This window comes from Eriocheir sinensis, chromosome 41 (genome assembly GCF_024679095.1).
Source record: "Eriocheir sinensis breed Jianghai 21 chromosome 41, ASM2467909v1, whole genome shotgun sequence".
Taxonomy (NCBI): Eukaryota; Metazoa; Arthropoda; class Malacostraca; order Decapoda; family Varunidae; genus Eriocheir; species Eriocheir sinensis.
In genome coordinates, this window is record NC_066549.1 from 288,752 (window position 1) to 298,985 (window position 10,234).

The 10,234-nt window shown below is 43.9% G+C and overlaps 1 protein-coding gene across 2 annotated transcripts in view; it reads right to left on the reverse strand.

Moving 5' to 3' along the window:
• LOC127009464 (sodium- and chloride-dependent glycine transporter 1-like) overlaps positions 1–10,234 on the reverse strand; it is a 45,796-nt gene extending 35,562 nt beyond the window's left edge. The window contains exons 1-2 of one of the 2 annotated variants that reach the window (XM_050882559.1): positions 9,386–9,842; positions 1,877–2,077 (exon numbers count right to left, since the gene is read on the reverse strand). In XM_050882559.1, the coding sequence (XP_050738516.1) occupies positions 1,877–2,077; positions 9,386–9,491 (307 nt within the window). In that variant the 5' untranslated portion in view covers positions 9,492–9,842. Of the gene's footprint in view, positions 1–1,876; positions 2,078–9,385 lie in introns of both variants that reach the window. The other variant, XM_050882560.1, reaches the window with a different exon arrangement.

Here is a 10,234-nt window from a genome sequence, read left to right on the forward strand (position 1 = left end):
GGTAGTGGTGACCAGGATCAAAGGACACTGGGTCTACCAGAGAGCGCGTCAAATTTTGAATCAACTGGCGCATGACGTCATCAGGTGGAAGGTTGGTAGGTTCAGCTATGGTTTACGCCTCAGTAGCCGGCCGGAAGCGGTGGTGTACAGGTTGCTTGTTCTTGTCAAATCACAATGCCTTGCATTTGTTAAGTATCTGGTTGCAAGTCTGTAAGTAGGCTATTTAACGCTCAAGAGAAAGCACCTTAGTCTGTCTAGGTCAGGGGTGTCCAAACTTTTTTTTCAGAGGGCCAATACGGAAAATATACGAAGGGTCGGGCCACTCAGTATATTTATGGATGGATATAGATTTTAGAGTTTATAGTTTTACAGGAACCACCACGTGTAGGTCAACTGGCCTCTTGCAGATTCCTTATTTACTTATACATGTATTTTTTAAGGAATGAAATTAAGTAGATATAGGCAAGTGTACCTTTAAAGGAATCTATTTTTTATAATGTCTTATTTTATTTATGTATACAGGATAAACTATTGAATACTATTGCAAGAGGATCGAGTAGCATCATACTCGTTAGAGAGGATTTGAATGTAAGCTTATAGTTTTCATTGTACTTATTATTATTACACAGCAAGATGTGAGCCGTTACCAAGGCAATCCCCACGCTTACTACTGTGAGCCATAACAAAGGGACGTGCAGTCATTATTCTTAGATTTAAGGTTTAAGCTCTCCCATTGTGGCCAAAAAGGTATTTAGCATGTTTTGTATTATTATACTGTGTCTAGAATATGCATATATAGACACTCAAGTGAAATATAGTGTGTATCAGCAAGAAACATTACCTAAAGATGTGTACGTAATTTCTTTGTGTTTTAAATTCACAACAGAAACCTATAGAAGATACGATATTTGTCAATCAAAGACAAAGACAATGAAAATCTGTTTAGATTCTATTTGAGTTACCGCTCAACGTAAATACTTCCGATTTTATTTGCGTTACCGTTTGACGTGAATACTTTCGTTTTCTATTTCATCTCTCCTCGCTCCACCTGCTGACGTCATTTTCTGCGCGCCGGTTGACCCCACTGATCCTGGTGGTGACGACTTTTAATAGTACGGTGGTGGTGGTGATGGTGTTGGTGGAGGTGGTGATTGTGGTGGCGGTGGTGGTGGTAGTGACGGTGGTGATGGTAGTGATTGTGGTGGTGGTGGGGGGGGGGGAGGGGTTATTGTGATTGCGGTGGTGGTGGTAGTAACGGTGATGGTGGTAGTGATTGTGGTGGTGGTGACTTTAAATAGTACCTATTTCATATATATTTAGCTTATCTTTAGTGTTCGAGATAACGGAGTCGAGGCTGTTGATATGTTCAAGATAACGGTGTTTGCGTATGAACACGGCTTCTAGCGTATTAATATATAGATAAGATTATACATACAATCTTTCATGGGTCCGTAAATAGATAAAATAAAATAAAATGCACAATGAAATAATTACGACGTACACAACAATGAAAGCATAGCTCACTCCTCTATATTCTAACAAAACTAACTAAACACACACACACACACACACACACACACACACACACACCAAACAAAGCGAACACATTATGAATACACACACCTGCCAACCCCGTTCATGGGTTCCCATATCGATACTGATATACAATATTGGTATGTGGTCGCCGAAGAGACAAACATATTATTCAATGCTATCGTAACACTAGAAGCAATAGCACCACAGGCAGCAACAACAAGAACAGCACCATCATTAGCTCAAACAATCGTAGTAAAAGTAGTAGTAATAGTAGTAGTAGTAGTAGCAGTAGCAGTAGTTTTATGATTATAATAACTTTAAAACTTCTGCCGTGCCTTACCTCCCCCGTTCTTGTAGCAGAGGTAAGGAAACCTCCACACATTACCAAAGCCGACTGCATAGCTGAGGCAATAGAAAAAGAATTGGAAAGGACTTTTCCATGTTTCTCTGTCTCCCTCCTTCACTGCATCCTCGTCTGGGGCTGACAAGGATATGTTTAGTTCGCCCTTTTCCTTAATGGTCATGTCTGATGAACTGTCACCTTTTAAAAGAAAAAAAAGAATATTAACTTATGTGGGTTTGAAGAGTTGACTTATTGGTGATTATTCTATTTTGTTGTTTCATCTTTTAAAGAAAATAGCTGTCCGGATTAAGTTGGAGGAAACCATTTAGCTTGTGCTCTATAGGGTAAAGAGAGCTCTGAAATAAAAATTCTGACCACATTTTCTGTTACTGTATTTCCATTTAATGATCCCCTAATCTATTTTTTGCAAGAGAGCCACTTTAGTAGACTACGTACATTCACTTTGAGAGCCACACCCAAGAAAAACCCATAATTTTCCTACATAATGTTACATAATTATAGTAGGACACTTACCTCTCTACCAACAGTTCTTGAAACGAGTCCTCTTTAGGAAACTGAACCCATACACAAAGCTGAGCTACATCACAAATATCTGTACTCTCATCTACTGCAATGCTGAAACAGGGTGAAGCTGATAAATCTGTAATTAACTGACCACGAATGTCATCACCAATCTCTTCAATTCTTCTTATTACAGTTGTGTCTGACAGTTGAAGCCCTTTTATTTGCTTGATAATAGCTTCTCTGTTGCTGAAGTCAGCGTACATTATTTCTGCTGAAGCCATAAAACACTCCTTGATTATCTCTGCATCAGAAAACACCTTATGCCTAGCCAATATCCATGCAATTTCAAATGTTGCTTCGGTCACTCTCTCACTAACGGAAGTTGTTCTGTGTAGTAGTCTTTGTTGCCCTGTAATCACTGTAGTAAGCTGCTCAATTATATTTTTTTCTCAGGTTACTTCCAGGTGGGTAAAGTTCATTAAAGTTTGCATGAGTGGTTCTGAAATGGCGCTCTAAATTTCCACGCTTAAAACCAGAACACTCCTACTGACAAATTTAACTCAGTGGATTTGTATCATGAAGCACAAAGAAAAATTCCTCTGTCCACTTTTCTTGAAATTTTCGGTGTTCATCTTGTATCGGTCGCACTTTCCTTTTCTTACATGCCTGGCTCGTATTTTTGTTGGTAGACTGGCCACTCGTTTCCCCTCCATCCGTACTTTCCCTTTCTGCTTCCCGGGGATGGGATTCTGTTACAATATCAGTGCGTTTTCGCTTAATTATGTAACGATCCATCATGCCAGACCACGACCGCTCACAGAGGCAGAGACGTTACTGTTTACACGCGAACTGTTCTTGTACGGAAGAACGGTAGCATCTGATATGTGAATGTCATTACTAACTATGGCTTCGTCTTCCATTGAAATTTTAAAGTATCTTTCGAGACAAAAGGCTTGGAAGTTTTATATTAACATTTTTTTTTGTGTGCAGCATTTATATATAAAAATTTTTCGAGATTAGGATTTTGGTAGTAATTGATTTATATATTTCCTGGAGTGATGGAGTGAGTGCCCTAGACTGTTACACGATTTATTATAGATATTAAAATTTGTTTTCTTATTTAACCTAAGTGGATCCCCGTCAAGATCCTACAACAGTGAAAAGATTACAAACACTTATCTTCTCCTTCTCCCCTCTCTCTCTCTCTCTCTCTCTCTCTCTCTCTCTCTCTCTCTCTCTCTCTCTCTGTGTACATGCGATGTGAAGCGTTGCACACATATGACTTGTCTACAATGGCGGATAACTCGAAAGTATATGCTAAGTATGGCCTGGTGTTTTATGCACACGACCCTGATTCCTGTTCCAGCGTAACTGGATGTTGCTTAAGTGCTGTATGAGGTTTGTTTGGGCAATTTTACAACCATTGAAAGTTATACGAGTATATGAACCTCCTTCCCACAGGTTACGTTGAGCGTATGATGGGATGAAGCACGTATCTGACGCTTGATCATTTATAGGAAATCGCGTAAGAGACGGAAAGGAATAACGGTGGAATTGAAGCGCGAATTCATTGCAGAGTAAAAACGTGAAACGAAATAGGAGAAATATATGAATAATTTATTCTGATGTTAGGAAAAGACTGCCATACGATATGTGTCCATGTAGATATGTTAAAAAGTCATAGCAAATAAAAATAGATAGCGAGTACATGATGGGTGGAGTAATAATTAAATAACTGACCACATAGGCTGTTACTTCAACATTCATCACCAGCGACAAACAGGTCATCCTCGTCGTCATCACTGTTGATGCTGATGCAGACGGGATATAATTTCTATTTATCTGCCATTAATTCGAGTCATATGTGTGCATGGATTCATATCTCGTGTACAGCACAAGTGTTTGTGAGAGAGAGAGAGAGAGAGAGAGAGAGAGAGAGAGAGAGAGAGAGAGAGAGAGAGAGAGAGAGAGAGAGAGAGAGAGAGAGAGAGAGAGAGAGAGAGAGGGTGGAGGGAGGAGGTATGGGGGAGAAAGATGGCGGGGGTAGAGAGGGCGGGGGAGAAGGAGGAGGGAGGGAAAGGGAGGGATGGGAGTAGGAGAAGCCAGGGGTGGAGGTAGGTGGTGGATACACGTCACAAATACGTCACGCCTCACCTGTTCGAATATGTAAGTGGCTCACGCAGGTTTTGCCATCACAGTCAAGAGTAAACCCCATAATTAACCGCATCTGGCAGTGCACAATAGCGTCAAAAGTTAGCGGAGTGTGTGAAACAATCTGTGCCAAAGTCCCATGCTGATCCGAGTCTTCGTTTGAAAGATATTTGCGAAAAACGGTATGTCATAGGGTCTGATATGGATAGTAGTAGTTAGTGTCCCCCCTTTAGCAAGGGAGATGGGGTGTGTGGTGTGTGAGGTCCTGGCAGTACCCAGAGATCGACAAGAATGAGCACTTGCTCACGTCGTGAGGGTACCTGCTGGCGAAAGCAAGTCCAACTCGTGATCAGGCCGTGGTGAATAACACACACACACACACACACACACACACACACACACACACACATACGCAGAGAGAGAGAGAGAGAGAGAGAGAGAGAGAGAGAGAGAGAGAGAGAATATGGCGGGAGCGAGAGCAGTTAAAAGACACCGGGCGGAGAACATCGCGGTGTGAGTGTGACTGATGGAGTGCCGGCTCGCTGCCATTCCATTCCATTTAAGATTAACCCCCTTAAAAGGGGGACAGGGCCTTGGCCAAATGGCGGCCCTGTAAGGGAGGGCGAGCAATGCAAACTCGTTGCGGGTCTAGGGACGCCTCCGCCGCCGCCACAGCCACGGGTAACAGCCGGCGAGCAGCGACGGAGGCACGGGCCCTCCGGGCAGGCGCCCAGGGAGCAGCCCGTAGCGGTGCACGAGCGAGCAGCCCAGCATTCAACTATAACCGCAGAGGGGTCACCCTCACCTCTGCAGAAGGGCCACTCGGCTGCTCGCCCGAGGAGTGCTGGCGGTCCACTGGCTCGCTGCCTCGCCCTGCTGTTTTTATACCCTGTGTTACGCCACGAGAAGGAAGGGGAGGATACGCGGAATGGGACGAATTTTGGGCCGCCCGTCGGTCGACCTTACTTACTTCGATCTTGGTCTTGGGTGTTGATGTGAAAGGGTTGGGCATGTTTTGAAAAAGGTCTAGAAACTGTCGCCGAATGCTGAGCGGACGTCGGGAGGGGAGTGTGGGGTCGTGAGGATTAGCGCGAAAAAGTATTCCATGCTAAACTTTCACGACAGGAGTCGGGAAGGGTCTGGACTAACCGTCATTTCCGGTTGATGTCTGAGGGAGGTCGGGGACAGAAGTCAAGACTGTCGTCAACAGTTTTGGGTTGTCTTGAGACAATTGTGACGACTGTCGGGGCCATTTTTCAAATTTTAACCGTTTACTGTAGGCACAGTCGTCGGTGCCGACTACTTAAGAATAATGAGGGACTGTCGTGACGACAGTCTTCGCCTAATGAAGGATCTTCGAGATTACTGTCGGCTCAGAGATATTGGCTAACACTGCCGCCATCAGGAAATCTATATTTTCATTTTGCAATCACAACCACAACTCCAACTTCTGGGCATGGTTACGTTTCACTGGCACGAATTTGGGAGCCGCACAGCACGCATGCACTCCTGCTGCCTCTCTCCTGGGTTGAATGACACAACTAGGGTTGCCACTCTGAGGTCAGAAAAATGTGGAATGCAACATCTTGCTTTCCAATAAGGAATAGATCCATACTTCAAGGAACCGGTGGCCCTAAAATTCCTCGAGCATGCCATGAGTGACAGCCGCTGCACACTGCTGGTGGAAGCAAGAGGAAGGGGGGAGGGACGTTACGTCGCGTATTTTACACGTATTCTAGGACGAACCTTGACAAATTTTACGGACTGGTTTTGTGATTAACCGAAAAATGCGCTCACTACAGTTTTAAGGTACTGAATTGTATCTGCTTGACCATACAGACAACGTAATGCGGAGCAAACGGCGTTCCGTATTGATTCAAAACGGAACGCTACATTTCACTCTTGAATACAGAGCGATTCCGTATCTTAAGGAACGGGTGGCAAGCCTAGAAGTAGACACAAAGGAGTTTCGGCCCATTATAGCCTATATACCCAGGACCCATGAGGAGTGCTATTAAGATGTCTACAGCCAAAATATCCTTTTAAAATTTTGGGTAAAATTCGGCGACATTCGGCAGGGTTGCCGTCAAGACAGTCGCGAAGACCGTCGGCCAACTCCTTGGCAACTGTTGGCCAGCTGCATGTCTTACTCTCAGGTTTTGAGCCATGTAATGGACGCAGAATAGAGGGGGGTGACTTTTGACTTTGTGTTAAATTAGTGATCAACCAATATGATTGAATCGAGGCCTATTACCTGAATAGTCCTTGAACAATAACTCCAGTTATACGGGCACGTGGCACATTATCCAAACATCGAAGCTGCTGACCGAGTTGGTTCTCAAACAGATGTTTCCGAGTTCAGGAGGCTAAGAAGACGCCCCAAAAGTTTGAGAATAGCCATGTTTTTTTTTTTGTTTTTTTAATGGAAGGAGGGCCTGCATGGAGACTTGCCTCGAGGGATCCCTGTGGTTGGCATTGTAGGGTGTACTAAGGCTAAGCGATGCACCTCTGCTTCTCTCTACTCCTTCCCCACCCCTCCTCCCCGCCCCAGCGATGAAAAATTGTTACTCACGTGTCTCAGAAAAAAAAGCCAATCATTTTTTTTGGGGGAAAAAGTACTGTGTATATTCAAGGAAACCGATAACATATATAAATATTACGAAAACTAAAATTAAAAAAACTTAGGAACGTTGAGTGCGAGGGTAATTATTTTTGTTTATTATATGATTATAAAGATTACCATAGACTAAATGTTTTTTTTTTTACACCTAGAGACAGCTCAAGGGCGTAAAGAAAAATATATAAAAAAAAGCCCGCTACTTACTGCTCCTGAATAGAAGTCAAAGGAGTGTCCAAAAAGAGAGGTCAATTTCGGGAGGAGAGGTGTCCTGATACCCTCCTCTTGAAAGAGTTCAAGTCGTAGACAGGAGGAAATACAGATGAAGGAAGATTGCTCCAGAGTTTACCAGCGTGAGGGATGAAAGAGTGAAGATGCTGGTTGACTCTTGCATAAGGGGTTTGGACAGTATAGGGATGAGCATGAGTAGAAAGTCGTGTGCAGCGGGGCCGCGGAAGGGGGGGGAGGCATGCAGGTAGCAAGTTCAGAAGAGCAGTCAGCTTGAAAATATCGATAGAAGATAGAAAGAGAGGCAACATGGCGGCGGAATTTAAGAGGTAGAAGACTATCAGTATGAGGAGGAGAGCTGATGAGACGAAGAGCCTTTGACTCCACTCTGTTAAGGAGAGCTGTGTGAGTGGACCCCCCCCCCACACACACACATATGAGATGCATACTCCATACGAGGGCGGACAAGGCCCCTGTAAATGGATAGCAACCGTGCAGGGGAGAAGAACTGGCGGAGACGGTACAGAACGCCCAGCCTCGAGGAAGCTGATTTAGTAAGAGATGAGATATGAAGTTTCCAGTTGAAATTTTGAGTTAAGGATAGACCGAGGATGTTTAGTGGTGAAGAAGGTGATAGCTGAGTGTTATCAAAGAATAGGGGATAGTTGTTTGGAAGATTGTGTCGAGTGGATAGGTAGAGAAACTGTTTTTGAGGCGTTGAAGGACACCAGGTTCCTCTTGTCCCAATCGGAAATAATAGTAAGGGCTGAGGCTAAGCGTTCTGTTGCCTCCAGCCTTGAATCGTTAAGATCCTGTAGGGTGGGTCTTCTATTAAAAGAAGTTGAGTAATGCAGAGTGGAGTCATCGGCGTAAGAATGGATAGGACAGTTCGTTTTGGAAAGAAGATCATCAATGAACAACAGAAAGAGAGTGGGAGATAGGACAGAACCCTGTGGGACACCACTGTTAATAGGTTTAAGGGAAGAACAGTTACCGTCTACCACAGCAGAAATAGAACGGTCAGAAAGGAAACTGGAGATAAAGGTACAGAGAGAAGGATAGAAACCGTAGGAGGGTAATTTGGAAAGCAGAGATTTGTGCCAGACCCTATCAAAAGCTTTTGATATGTCCAGCGCAATAGCAAAGGTTTCACCGAAACGGCTATGAGAGGATGACCAAGAGTCTTTTAGGAAGGCAAGGATATCACCAGTAGAACGCCCCAGCGGAATCCATACTGGCGATCAGATAGAAGGTCAGAAGTGGAAAGGTGCTTTTGAATTTTCAGGTTAAGGATTGATTCAAAAGCTTTAGGTAGACAGGAAAGTAAAGCTATAGGGCGGTAGTTTGAGGGATTGGAACGGTCACCCTTCTTAGGCACAGGCTGTACAAAGGCATACTTCCAGCAGGAAGGAAAGGTAGATGTTGACGGGCAGAAGCGAAAGAGTTTGACCAGGCAGGGTGACAGCACCGAGGCACAGTTTTTAAGGACAATAGGAGGCACTCCATCAGGTCCATAAGCCTTCTGAGGATTGAGGCCAGAGAGGGCATATAAAACATCATTGTGAAGAATCTTTATAACAGGCATAAAAAAGTCAGAGGGGGACGAGTAGGAAGAATATGCCCAGAATCGTCCAGAGTGGAGTTTTTATAAAAAAGTTTGAGAGAAGAGTTCAGCCTTAGAGATAGATGAGACGGCAGTATTGCCGTCAGGACTGAGGAGTGGAGGGAAAGATGAAGAAGTGAAGTTGGAGATGTTTTTGGCTAGATGCCAGAAGTCACGGGAAGAGTTAGAGAAAGCAAGGTTTTGGCATTTTCTATTAATGAAAGAGTTTTTGGTTAGTCGGAGAATAGATTTGGCACGATTCCGGGCAGAAATATAAATTTCAGTAACCATTAAAAAATCTATCATGATGGTGATTATCATGGAGATGAAACGTAAGAAAGACACATTGTTATGCATGCACATTATATCAGACTACACTTACCTGCCTGCAGGAGAGCACTAAGGCGTTCAGACATTAATAGGTATTTTGTCGGGGAGTCAGGACTGACATTTTCTTTTAAGAGTATCGGCGCTTTCTCGGAAGTCATGCCGTTTATCAAGTAAACTCGGGGGCAGTTTTAGGATGGTCTGCTGCATTTATAGCGCTGACCACCAATATTCTTTTCGCCTTTCTTTGACGCTACGTAATCTAGATAACACAAACGTACCCGTGAGGCAACTTCCGGATTGGTGGAGGAGTAAATTTAAGCGATAGAATGGTGCAAAGGGGACTGGAAGAGTAAGCTACGTCACCTCTCATGTGAACTGAAGTGGACGAGCAGCTGAGGCCCGAAGGTGGTCATGGCAACCGACTCAGGTGTTGAGATTCAAAGCAAGTGTCCACCAGCCTCACCTCGATAGTTAATTTTTGATAATTCGAATTATTCATTATCGAATCTCTCATCCGCCCTCCCCCGTCAACGTTACATACCGTCTTCCCTCCCTCAACACATCGATTTTAATTCTCAGCATTAGGGATGGAGTATTCGTATTCGGTATTCGTATTCGAATACATTCGAATACCGTATTTGGGTGTTTTCGTATTCATATTCGAATAATTATTGATGGAAATGAGGATGGAGTGAGTAGGAAGACACCTACCGAAACGGGCGTAAGCCACTCCCGGTGAGGTATATATGGGAGGTGAGGAGGGTGCTGAAACCCTCCAAAGACCCCTCCCATGTCCTCACTTTCCGTTTCCCTATTGTCTCATCAACACAAGAGAGTAGTTCAGCACGCTCTCTATATAAAGACAGATCTTCTCTTTTTCCACACCACACTACATTCACAC